Source organism: Belonocnema kinseyi, chromosome 7, assembly GCF_010883055.1.
Source record: "Belonocnema kinseyi isolate 2016_QV_RU_SX_M_011 chromosome 7, B_treatae_v1, whole genome shotgun sequence".
Classification (NCBI taxonomy): domain Eukaryota; kingdom Metazoa; phylum Arthropoda; class Insecta; order Hymenoptera; family Cynipidae; genus Belonocnema; species Belonocnema kinseyi.
In genome coordinates this window covers 87,556,761-87,570,426 of record NC_046663.1, presented here as the reverse complement: position 1 = coordinate 87,570,426, position 13,666 = coordinate 87,556,761, and the positions used below count along the sequence as shown (strand labels likewise).

Below are 13,666 nucleotides of genomic sequence, written 5' to 3'. Positions count from 1 at the left end.
CGTGTCTCTTATTTTTCGATGTATTACAACATATTGCAGTTTCATCAAAATCGGTGAGGGACACCTGGGATAGTTTCCTTGTGAGTCTTTTCTTCAATCTTTCATTCTCACTTCGGACGTTCTTTTAACTTTAAACCGAATAGTTAAAAATTTTCACAAAATAAATGAAATTACACTAAAATAGATAAATTTTCAATAAAAAATATAATAGTTGATATTATTCCAACTGGAAACTTGAATAATAATTAAAAACCATTTTAAATTGAGAAAGTTCAAAGAATAATTTTAATGAAACTATTAAATTAGAGATTTTCAAATTAGAACAGTGTTTAAAATTCAGGAATGAATCATTTGTTTAAATTTTAATCGCTCAACCTTCTACATTTTTAGTTTTCAATTTTTAGCGGTAAAGGTGGTTTTTAAGGGCTTCAAAGTAAAATAATTTAGGTGGATCCTGGTTTGTAATTGTATAATTTTGAATGTCTTGCATTTGGAAAGGCGCTTAAAGTTTTGAAGAAATTTTTAACGAAAATGCTCAGTTTTACTTTGCTAAAAATTTCATGTTTTTGTACAAACTAAATTAAAACGCTAAACGTAGATGTTGTAAGGTCTTAGGACATGTAACTTTAAAAGGTTATAAAAAATTAGAATTTTTAATTTTTCTGTTCTAATCAAGAATTTTTCAACAAAGTAGTTGAAATTTTTCCCAAAATAGTTAAATTTTTAAGCCAAAAAGAAAAATGTTCAAAAAAAATATGGATTTTCAACCAAGACAATTAATTTTCTGTAAAAAATACGAAGTTTCAATAAAACTGAATTTTGAACTAAATGGTTAAATTGACAACCAAAGAGATATGTACCGGGAATTCGGAACGTTCAATTTAACGAAATATTTTTTCCAAATTCTTTTTTAATTTTTATCTAATAATATTATCCCAAATACAATACTTAAAACATTTTGAATCCTCAACTAAAAAAGATTATTTTTTAACCAAACAGTTGCATTTTGCCCCCAAGAATATGCAATATTTGTAATTGTATTCTATGTACCACGATACAAAATAAAAAATAAAAAAATGCTTCACTTAGATGTAAGTTTGCGAAGTCGTTTCACGATAGCGTAGGGTTTAATTTAAGGATGATTTTTGTAGGTTCTTTATTTCTTATTACATTCTTATCAGAGAAGGTATTAGATTTGCGCAAGATCCCCCCCCCCCCCCCCCCCCCCCCCGTTTTTGTCAAATGTCCACGTTTTGAGACTCCCTGAATCCGAAAAACAGGTTTTTACGAATGTGTCTGTTTGTACGTTTAGTGTCATGAACTAAAGGTCAAGTTCGTTAGCCAGCCATTTTGGATGAAAATTCAAAAAGTGGGCACATTTTGAATATTTTTGAGACCACTTTTTTCAAAATTCAAAAATTCTCTGTACGGTTATTCATAGTATTCAGAAAGTTGAACAATTTATCCTAATGACTTTTTTAGAAAAATTAAAAATTATCAGAGTTACAGCATTTTTAAAATAAAAAAACTAAAATGAACCTTTTAAGCCAAACAACGCATGATACGAAAAAAGTCGAGAAAAGAAAAACGTTTCTTTTTTAAAGCCCTACAAAATTATGATAACAACTTTTTTAAGTTCATCGAAAAGTTGAAAATTCCAAATTTGATCGTACCAAAAGATTTTGAAACCACATTTTTTCAAGATTAAAAAATTCTATGTACGGTTGTTCATAGTACGCAGAAACTCAAACAATTTTTCTCCATGATTATTTTCCATAAAAAATAAAATTATCAGAGCTAGAACATTTTCAAAATCCAAAAAACAAACTAAAATGAACATTTCAAGCCAAACAACGCATTATATGAAAAAAAGTCAAGTCAAGAAGAAAAACTTTCCTTTTTGAAAGGCCTACAGGATTATGAAAACAACTTTTTTAATTTGGTTGAAAAGTTGAAAATTCCAAATTTGATCGTAACAAAAATAATGAAAAATTCAATTTTTTGGTCAAACCATGCAAGATACGAAAAAAATGAAAAAGCTAAAATTGTGCGCCCTGGAAAGAACTACAAAATTAACAGAGAAAAGTTGTTCGCCTAAAAAGATCTATAAATTTATTATTAATCGTTTTTCGATGGGACGGGTAGATTTTCTTTTATTCGTAAAAAATAAGATTAAAAATTAAATAATTAAATTTTTAGAAAAAGCAGTAGTTTTTATTTAATCGTAAAAAACAAGATTAAAAATAAAACAAATTATAAAAATAAGACAATAAGAATTAGTATGAATCAATTTTTATGCATTATTATGAATTGCAATGATATACATTTATTGAAATGATACATGTTTCAGCGCAGCTTAGAATACATTTTAAAGCAAAATAAGAAATAGATACAAAAATAATCATGATAAATACAATTTTCTCTTTATTTTGCAATTTTTTAATAAGCAATCCCAGGCAGAGATACGTGATGAGAATGTGTTCGTTAAAGCCGAAAGAGTTTTAACAAAAGAGAGTTCAAAATTATAGTTATCGGTCCGTTGACATTTGATTTTAAAAGTTCTGTGCACAAATGCGGGAGAAATGCAAAGACCAAGCGCTGAGTGCGATTTCTATCAGTCGCGTGCCGTAGGTGCGCTCAAACTCGAGCTAAGCTCTTTTAACGAGAGAGAATTCACAATCACAAAATTACAGTGGTGGATGTTTTGAGTCTTAATTTTAAAAGGTTTGCGCAAGAATGTGCGAAAATATAAAGAACGAGCGCGTAGCGCGAGGTAAATGGAAAATCATGCGCGAAGCTCGAGAACCAACAGTCGCACGCCCCAGGCGACATGAATTGGTATTTGCAGTTCCTTTTTTCAATATTTCTCACATTTTCTAATTAAGGCATTAAAACTTTTTTAAATTTAAAAAAGAAAAACGTTGCATATATTTGTTTTATTTATTTACTTATTTTATTCACAATAAAACTGTTTTTATGTATTTCCTTGATTCTAGTATAAGAAATTATATTACATGAAATTAGTATAGTTACTACAAATATTTTGTTATTTTAGGGCGATTTCTGGAACCACTACCGAGGAGTATAAAGCCAATTTGAAGAAAATATACACTGTAAATACTGTACAAAGTTTTTGGGCCGTTTTTAATAATATTCCAAACCCTGCAGAAATCCAGGTATGAAGCATTCGATTTATACACAAGTTATTCATTTTTTCATCATTAAAATACATTTAAAAAAATTTTTTAGATATACAGAAATAAATTCAAATAACTGAAAATTTACTAAGTTTTGATTTAAAAATGTTTTTAATCATTAGACAGTTAGTCGGTAAGGATTTTCTGAAATATTTGTAATGTTAGGTTAATTTAAAATTGTACAATTTCGTACATTTGAATGATGTAAAATTAATAAAAGAAACTTTTACTAAAGAACTTCAATAATAATTTTCAAATTTTTTGGGATGTATTTATTAATATTTTTAAAAATTATTTTATACGGCCAGCTATTCAATAAAGGAATAACTGCATTCATTTAAAATCAGGAAGTTTTTAATCATTCAAGTCACAGATTTAGAAAAATGCAAATTTTTTCTTTAGGCTTGATTTTATTATTATTTATATATTTATATTATCATACAAATATCAGTGTCGCGATTTTGTTAATTTTGAACCTGGAAATTTGGGCAAGGTCAGGGAATTTCGATAAGAGGCACTTTAAATAACTTCAAAAAGTAATAAGTTTAAAACTCTTATTAAAAAAAATTTTCTTATCAATTTATAATGATCCTATATTTTTATAGGTTACAAGATTAAAATTCTGGTCTTTAAATTTGAATTTTAAAAATAAAGTTTTGCGACCACCCTGAAAAGAAGACCTTTATGCCAGATTCTGGAAATAAAATTCGTAATAACTGAATTATGTCTATAAACTGTCGAAGTTTAAAGAACAAATATATATATTTTTAGAAACAAACTTTAAAATTTAAATATGTACTTATAACTTCGTAGCAATATTTTATCTCAAATCGGGTAAATACGGAACCTTCCTACTTTGAAAATTATCAAACAATAAAGGAAATAGATCATAAATAAATAAATAAATTGAGAAAGTGATTTTTAATTGCCGATCAAAGTAGTAAAGACGCGAAACTCAGCCTCAAAATAAAATCTATCACGTTCAATTACTCGGAATTAGTTAACTTAAAAAAAAATCAGATTCTCTTCGCCTTTATTCCGCAACTAATGCTATAGAAATCTGAATCGCAGTCTTAAATTAAACTGAAATTTAGATTTTCATAGAATGTTTTTTATCTCTCCTGAAAATTGCCAATATGTGGGTTGATTCGTTTTGTTGCGCTAACCCTCCGCTTCACAATTTTGGCCACACATCTGAATTTGAATCGATTTGATTTTTCTTAGATCAGATACAGTTACCATATGATGAGAGATGACAGATATCCATTATGGGAGGAACCGGTGAATCAGAAGGGTGGAACCTGGAGGCTGAAATGCCACAAAAGCGACACTGTGAGTCCTGAATGTTCCTTTTAGGCCTAAACTAAATCTTTGCATCTTACATTAATGATAAACAGGCCAAAGTCTGGAAAGAGGTCGTGCTTGCTGCCATTGGGGAACAATTTTCGGAAAGCTTAGCCGAAGGAGACGAAGTTTGTGGAGTTACTGTATCGATCAGAGACAGAGATGATTTGGTCCAGGTAACTCATTTATTTTACCTTCAATAAAACTTCCAGTCATCACAGAGTGTCATTTATACACTTTTTGTCACCTATTTTCAATTTTGTCACCTTTTCTCACCTATTTTAGGAATTTGTCGCCTTTTTCTCCTATTTTGGGGTTTCTCATCTGTTGTCAACTTTTTCAATAGAAAAAGTACAATTTTATTCAAAATTATAACTTACACACCAAATAAAGTTTATTTCACTTTCCTAATCGACGAATCTTGAACCAAATGATCGAATTTTCAAACGAAGAAGATGAAACTTCAACCAGAAAAAGTTGCATTTTCAAGCATAATCTTAAATTTTAAATTTGAAAAGATGAATATTTTACAAGCCAGTTTAATTTTGAAGCAATGAAGACGAATTTCCAACTAAAAAATATAACTTTTCTAACAACTGCAGATTTTTACACCAAAATGGTTGATTTTCTATCCAAAAATAAAAGTTTTTAATTAATCAGTTGAAATTTTGATAGAAAAGATGACTTTTTACGAAAATAGTTGAATTTAGCTTAATTATAAAATAAAAACATAATTTTTTTCTGACAAAAATAATTAGCATTCAGTCAAAAAGGATGAATCTTGAATCAAAGAAGATGACTTTTTAACAAAACAGTTGAATTTTCAATCAAATAGCAGAATTTTTAACCAAGACATAAATTTTTAGCCAAAAGGGGATATTTTTTTTAGCAAATAGTTGAATTTTCCACCCAAAAAGACGATTTTTTAAGTAAAAGAGAATTTTCAATCCAAAAAGTATCAATTTTCGACAACAAATATGATTTTAACAAAATAGTTTAATTTAGATTAATTTTTAAAAAGAAATTTATTACTTTTTTTGTTTTTGTTTTGTTTCTGATAAAAAGAACTAACTTTCATTCGAAATAGATTTTTTGAACCAAGAGGTTAATTTTGAACAAAAAAGGGTGACTTTTTAAGAACCTAGTTTAATTTTCAATAAAATAAATAAACTTTCAAACAATTTGTAGAATTTTGAACTATACACCAAAAATATAATAGTAGTCTTTTCAATAAAAATGGTTAACTTTCAAATATAAAAGGTGAATTTTCAACAACTAAAAAAAAAGATTTTTCTATCAAAGGATAAAATTTCAACAAAAAATATGAATTTCCAATTTAAAAAATGAAGTTTCTACCAACAATATAATTTTTTGGCCAAAAACGATTACTTTTTAACGTCAGACTTTAAGTTTCAATAAAATAGTTAAATCTTTAAATAAATAGTAGAATTTGGAACCAAGAAAATTATTCATTAAAAATTCCACTCCTTGGTTGAAAGTTGAACGAATTTTTTTTAATTTCCTTTTTCTTTGTTGAAGATTCATAATTTTAGTTGAAAATTCGTTTTCTTTGGATAAAAAAATGAATTAAAAATTCTTTTTGTTGTGAAAACGCTTTTTTTTTAACTACAAATTCAAATATTTTGTTTAAAAAGTGAACTGATTAATTGTAAATTAACTTTTTTGTTGTTGTTTGATGTTTTCGTTTTTAAAATTAAATTGTTGTATAGAAAATTAGGCTTTTTGGCTTGAAAATTCAGCAAATTGGTATAAAATTAAACTGTTTTGTAGAAAATTTGTTTTTGTTTTTATTGAAAATTCATTCTCCTCGAATATTCATCTACTCCATTTTTGGTTAAAATTTCAACATTTTGGTTAAAAAAATCTGTTTTTTTTTTAATTCGTCTTTTTTTGGTAGAAAATCAAATTTTTTGGTCAAAATAAAGTCATATTGAAAATATATACTTTTTGGTCAAATCTAACTGTTGAAAGTTCAACAATTTGCTTAACATTATTTTTTATTCTTGACTGAAAAATTTTTCTTGGTAGAGATTTCATCTCTTTTTGGTTAAAAATGCAATTGCTTAGTCGAAAATTTATCTATTTTAGTTGAAGATTAAACTGTTTTGTTGAAAATGAAAAAATTTGGTATAAAATTCACTTTTTTCGTAGAAAATTCGTTTTTATTGTTGTTGTTTTAATTGGAAATTCAACAATTTGGTAACGGATGTCACTTTGCAGTAAGAAATTGAATGGCTTTGTAAAAAAAATAGTTTTATTTTATTTTTTTAATTGAAAATTAGTTCTCAGTGGAAATGTAAATATTCCATTTTTCAGGGTGGCCCTTTTAATCAAAGAAATTGTTTGTTTGTCTTGCTTAACATTTGTTTATCACCTATTTGCAACCTATTTTATAAAAAAAATGCCACCTATTCACCTTTTTTGACGACAATAGGTACTGTGATGACTGAACTTCATCATTTTTAGGAATTTAAAATCGGGAGGAGAATCCCGAAACCGAGGATTATCAGGTTTTTTATAGGTATTCTATGTTACGCAATATGAGTATCTATCCAATGGAAAAGAATTGAGACAGAGATAAATTAAAGTAAATTCAACTGTATTTAAACCAATTTCAGACTTCGGATTGACCGCAATATTTACCTTATTTTACGCTTTTTTGGAGCGACGAGACTATTTTGCTTTAAATCTGACTGTTTGTTATGAATTAACAAAGTAGTTCGACTTTCAACCTAGTAGTTGAATTTTCAATGAAAAAGAAAGAGTTCCCTACAGAAAATGCAATATTTGATATTTTTAGCAAGAAATTTTTTTTGTTTTAAATCAAAAATAGTTAAACTAAACCAAAAAGGCCCAATTTCAACGAAATAGCTGAATCTCTAACGAAGACAGACTAATTGTTAATTAAACAGTTGGATTTTGAATTAAAAAGATGAGCTTCCTACAAAATAGTTAAATTTTTAACCAAATATTTCAAGTGTTAAGCAAAAAGATGAGTTTTCAACATAGTAGATTGATCAATAATTTTTTATGTTAACTTTTCTGTCTACTGGTCCAATCAATATTAATAGAATATTGATTATTCTTAAGATTGTGAAAAAATGCTCTCTAGATCTTAAGAATAATCAATATTCTAATAATATTCATTGGGTTAGTATACAGAAAAATAAAATAAAAAATTATTTATTAATTTTATCTGGTCAAGAACTTTAACATCAAAAATAAAAATAGAAGATTAATTTTGTACTGAAAAAGACGTATTCTCAAAAAATATAATATATTCATTTTTAACTAACTACTTGAATTTTCAACCAAGAAGATTAATTTTCTTCCAATAAGACGAATTCATAACAAATTACACCCATTCTCAAATAGTTTCAACAATAAATTAAATTCTACTGTAAAATTAATTTAACTCTTTTTAGTTGTTTTTTTTTCATTTCTAAAACTTTTAAAATGAATAGTTAAATTTCTAAATGAAAAAAAGATCAATTTTTTACCAAAAATGGGACAACTAAACTATAATTCGCGAGAATTAATTTTCAGTGGATGTGATGCTAGTCCAAAATTAATTTGAATAATTTTTAGTGTATAATTTTTTCGCTTTTAAACATTTTTAACAAAATAGTTGGACTTTTAAACTAAAGAAGATCAATTTTTAACTAGAAAAGGAATCACGAAATTTTAATTTAAGAAAATTAATTTTCATTTTTAAAAACGAATTTTCCACCAAATTATTGAATATTCAAGCCATATTCAATAATTTGGTAGAAAATTCGTCAAAAAATTATTTTTTTTATTTCTCAATTAGAATTTCAATATTACATTTCCAGTTAAAAATTGATCTTCTTTAGTTTAAAAGTTAAACTAGTTTGTTAAAAGTGTTTAGAAACTAGAAAGTTATAAACTAAAAATTATTCAAATTAATTTTGCACTAGCATGACATCCATTTTTTAACCTATTTAGTTGAAAATTGATGTGATTTGTTAAAACTTCGCCTTTTTTGTTGAAAACGAATGTTTTGTTATTGAAAATGTTACTGTTTGTTTAAAATTTTTGATAGTTAAAAAGTCGTCTTTTCTGGTAGAAAATTAATCTTTTGTAGTACGAAATAATCCTTTGTGTTGAAAATTCACCTCTATGGTTAAAGTTGTCACAATTTGGTTGAAGATTCAAATTTTCTGTAGAAAAACAATTTTTTGATTGAAAATTAATTCTTGCAAATTAAAGTTTAGCTGCTCCATTTTCGGTAAAAATTGATCTTTTTAGTTTAAAAATTCAACTATTCAGTTTAATAGTTTCAGAAAAGAAAAAATGTAAACTAAAAATGGTCAAATTACTTTACAGTAGAATCACATTCATTGTTGAACCTATTTGAAAATGGATGTAATTCGTTAAAAATTCGTCTTACTGGCAGAAAATTAATCTCTTTGCTTGAAAATTCTGGTACTTTGTTAAAAATTCATATATTAATTTTTTGCGAATACATCTTTTTTCAGTACAAAATTAATCTTCTTTTTTTTTATTTTTGATGTTAAGATTCTTGACCAGGTAAAATTGATAGATCATTTTTTATGTTTATTTTTCTGTATACTAGTCTAATAATTATTATTATTTAGTGAACATTTTTTCACATTCTTAAAAATAATCGATATTCTAATAATATTGATTGAACCAGTAGACAGAAAAATTAACATACAACATTATTAATTAATCTTCTATGTTGAAAATTCATCTTTTTGCTTGAAAATTGAAATATTCAACAAGAAAGCTAGTTTTCAACCAATTAGATGAATGTTCAACAATATAGTTAAATTTTTATTTGAAAAAATTATTGTTTAAGAAAATACTTCAATCTTCAACTAAAACAGATTAATTTTCAACCAAACAGTTACATTTTAATCAATAAAATTAATTTATACTAAAAAGACGAATTTTCAACATAAAACAAAAATTTTCAACCAAATAGTTCCATAACTTTCTACCAAATTGTTGAATTTTCCAATCGACAATATGAATTTTCTACAAGCAGTTGAATTTTTTTAACCAAAAGGGGGAAGCTTTTAGAGAAAGAGACTAACTTTCAAACCATCAAGATTAATGTTCAACAAAATTGTGGGTTATCCAAGAGAAAAATTTTTCTTAGCCAAGAAATAAAGAAATTGCAAAGAAACTTAAACAAAATTGTTGAATTATTAACAAAATAATTCAATTTTAACCCAAAAAAGTTGAATTCTTAAAAAAATTTAATAATTGACTTTTCAACCGAGAAGAATTATCTTTGAACCAAAAATATATTTTCTTATTGGGTTTTATTAATTTATTCAGTTCACATTTAAGTGGAAAAACGAGAAAAAGGGGGGGGGCTGTGAAGCCTACGACAAATAAATAGGAATTTTGACCATTTATAGACTAAGGAACAACATTTTAAATAAACATTGAAATTTATTTTTAATACTTTCAACATATTAGATTAGAAAACTGGAAATTTCGCTTAGAAAATAAAATAAACTTTCCATTTCACACATTTTGATTTCACACTGCACACAAGTTTAATACATCAAAACTTATATGACCCTATTTCGACTATTGTTTCAAATTTGCGACACTACGCTATTTTTTATCTCCGAAGTGAGTCTATAAGGCTTGCAATTTAATTTAACTTTAACTGACTAATTCTATTGATTTCATAGCTCAATTCTCTTTAAATTCTTTTAAATTAAAATTAACTGACAGAAATTTAAATTGAACTGCGATGAATTTAAATTCATTCAACTGATCTCAATTTAATGGAGCTCAAGTGTTTTCATTTGTATGTGTTTTGAATTCAGTTACATGTTAAATTCAAGTTGCAAGCTTTCAAATGGCATATCTTTTCAATTCTGAAAAAATGCCATTTTCGAGACATTTAATTTTGGATTTTTAATTAATATAAATCTTTCCTCCTTCAAATTATAAAGGCAGTAATATTTTCAGGTAGGTATCAGGTATCTAGCGACCCGCGAAATCTGGAAATTCGTTGCACCATGGAAAATACGGAAAATTTTTGGAATTCTTGAGCAGATCCGGGAAATCTATGGTCATTTTAAATTAGAAATTTTTATTTTATGTGTCAAATTATTATTATTATTATACAAATATAAAATTCAATGGAAAAGCGTGTGTTTAGTTAAACTTCGTCGAGTTATGTCCAGTTAATCAGAAATTGGGAAATATTTTTCCCTGATTTTTCCTTGACCAATTTTTCATTTTCCTTGGCCAATTAACATTCGAATTCAAGCATTTTTATTTAAAAATATTTTCAACATAGGATATTTTAGAAACGGAACAAAACAATATTTCAGATACAAATGAAAAATGTTGCAAATTCATTTATTTATTTAAAGTAAAAAAAAATTACTTTTATACCATAAAAGATTATTTTTTATCAAAATACTTGAATTTTCAACCAAAAAAGATTAATTCTGAACAGAAAAAGTGTAATAGTAGATATTTTTAACAAAAAAATTACATTTCTTTTTAAAAAAAAATAATTTTAATACCAAAAATACGAGTTTTCAATAAATAAATTTTTTCCAGTCCTGAAAGAAAAAAAAGTTCACTTGTTGAACCCTCAAGGAAAAAGACGAATTTTTTGTGCAAAAATTGAATTTTTAACCAGAAAATATGAATAAAAAAAACTTTAAAAAAATGGTTCAATTTTCAAACAAAGAGATAAACCTTCATTGAACAAATAACAAATTTTCAACAACTGAAAATATGAATCTTAAAAAAAAAAAATTATTTTTTTTGAAAGTGGTTTAACCAAAATTTTAAAACAGAATAGTTGAATCCTCAAGTAAAGAGGATTAATTTTCAATCAAACAGTGTTTTAAAAAAATGTTTGGATTTTCATCCAAAAAAGATTTTAGTTTTATTTTTCAACATCATAATATCAGTTTCAAACAAGAAGTAAATTTTCTACGAAGATACTTGAATTTTCAACCTAAAAAGACCAGTTCTAGAAAGCAGTTGAATGTTCAACCAAAAAGGATGACTTTTTAACCAAATTGTTGAATTTTCTTCCAAATAGTTTCATTTATATCCAAGAGAGATGAAAATTCTACTAAAGCAGATGAATTTTCAAATCAGAAAAATAAATTTTCAACAAACCAAAAGTTTGGTTTTTTGTCCAAAGAAGATTTTAGTTTGTCTTTTCAACATCAGAATATGAGTTTTAAATAAGAAGTAATTTTTCTACAAAAATACTTGAATTTTCAACACAAAAAGACAAACATTCAACAAAACAAGTTAAATTTTGAGCCAAAAAGGATGACTTTTCAACAAAATGGTTAAATTTTTAACTTAAAACTTGACAATTTTATATAAGTAAGATGCAATTTCCACTAAAAAAGATGAATTTTTTAATCAAAAAGACAAATTTTCCAAAAAATATAACAAATTTTAACCAAAAAGGATGAATTCTTAACAAAATTGTTGATTTTTCAAACAAATAATACAATTTATAATTCAAAACCAAATCTTCATTTTCCCTGACTTTTGATATTGAACTACCAGAATCTTAAACTTCTAACATTTTTGAACCAGAATCTTTTATAAGCGGAATAAAAAAATTAAAATTAAAACATTTCTCGTTTTTAAAAGTTGTACTTTTTTGTATTTTATTGTATATTGATGTAATTTTCGTAGTTTTAATTTCTTGCAAGAATGTGGAAAAAGTTTAACCGAAAGAATTTATAACTACAGGAATTGACAGGTTTTGCAAACAAAAAGATGTTATTTTTCGACCATGGAATCTAGGATGAGAAATATTGAAAATAGTTTAATGAAATAATAAAAATAAATAAAATATATAATATATAATAATAAATAATATAAATATAATAAATAATAAAATAAAAAAAGCTTCTATGTTCAAACGTTATACGAATCTTAGAATTTCAAAAGATAATAATGCATAATTGTTATTAAATAAAAAAAAAAACTTAGTTTAAAAAAATATATATGTATACTCATATAATGGATTGGATCAAATTAACGTTCAAAATTAATTTTTTCCATTTTAACGGCTTTTTAATTAACAATTTTTTAATTGAAAATTGTTAAAATCTGCCATTTTATATGCTTAAAATATTGGGCGGTTGTATTTAAATAATTGTAAGCTCAAATACATTTTTTTTTAAATATTCCACTTTGAGTGTTTTAATTTGTATCTTCAAGAGTTCGAATCTTCTAATTCCAATTACCTTGTTTAATTCTCTCTCAATTGTTCATGTTTTATTTTAAGCAGCCAAAAAGTTTTCCTTTTCAACCTAGGATGACAAATTTTAAGAAGATTGTAAAGACATCATTTTAAATAATATTTATGATGGGAACAGCGATCATGTACAAATTTTAATTTAAAATGATTTCATTGCAATATTCTAAATATTTTTCATCCTAGGTCAAAAAAGAAGAACTTTTTGGCCGCAAAATCTATAAAAAATGTAATTTTTGGTTTGTAATTTATTGTATTTAATTGTAGATTCCTGTAAAAATAGTTTTAGTTTTTTATAATTTTTTGTATAAATTTTTACACCAGGGTTGTACATTTCTACAATAAACTACCAACATTTACAACATTACATTATTTACAGCATCATTTTTAGTACAGATTTCCAATATTTTAACGTTTTATAGATTATGTATTTTTTTGTAAAGCTTTATAATTTTATACAATAATTTACGTAAAATTAAGTGTTTTTATAAGGTCAAACAACCAAATAAAAAACGTAATATCCTGTAGTTTTATCTAATATCTTGTAGGCTTTTACAAAAAAGTAGAAAAAAAAACAATTAATAAAAAGTTATACAAATTTCCGAATTGTATTTTTAATTTGTGTACTTTTCTACAAGAAAATACAAGATAAAATAAGCATAAAATGATTTTATAATCTTTAAATAATATATAGCATATATGTGTATGTGTGTATATATATGTATATATATATATATATGTGTGTTTGTATGTATGTATGTATGTATTTAATCTCTCCCTTTTACGGGTTTGAGGGCCACCGCTCCCTGTACATATATTTACAATTCCATCCTTAGTCTAACTTAAC

The 13,666-nt window shown here is 25.5% G+C and overlaps 1 protein-coding gene across 1 annotated transcript in view; it reads left to right on the top strand.

The window, feature by feature from the left end:
- The window catches only part of LOC117176738 (eukaryotic translation initiation factor 4E type 3-like), a 16,959-nt gene that overhangs the window by 2,376 nt on the left and 917 nt on the right, over positions 1 to 13,666 (top strand). Inside the window, exons 2-4 of the mRNA XM_033367005.1 lie at positions 3,056 to 3,176; positions 4,422 to 4,529; positions 4,595 to 4,717. Coding sequence (XP_033222896.1) covers positions 3,056 to 3,176; positions 4,422 to 4,529; positions 4,595 to 4,717 — 352 coding nt within the window. The remainder of the gene's footprint in view (positions 1 to 3,055; positions 3,177 to 4,421; positions 4,530 to 4,594; positions 4,718 to 13,666) is intronic.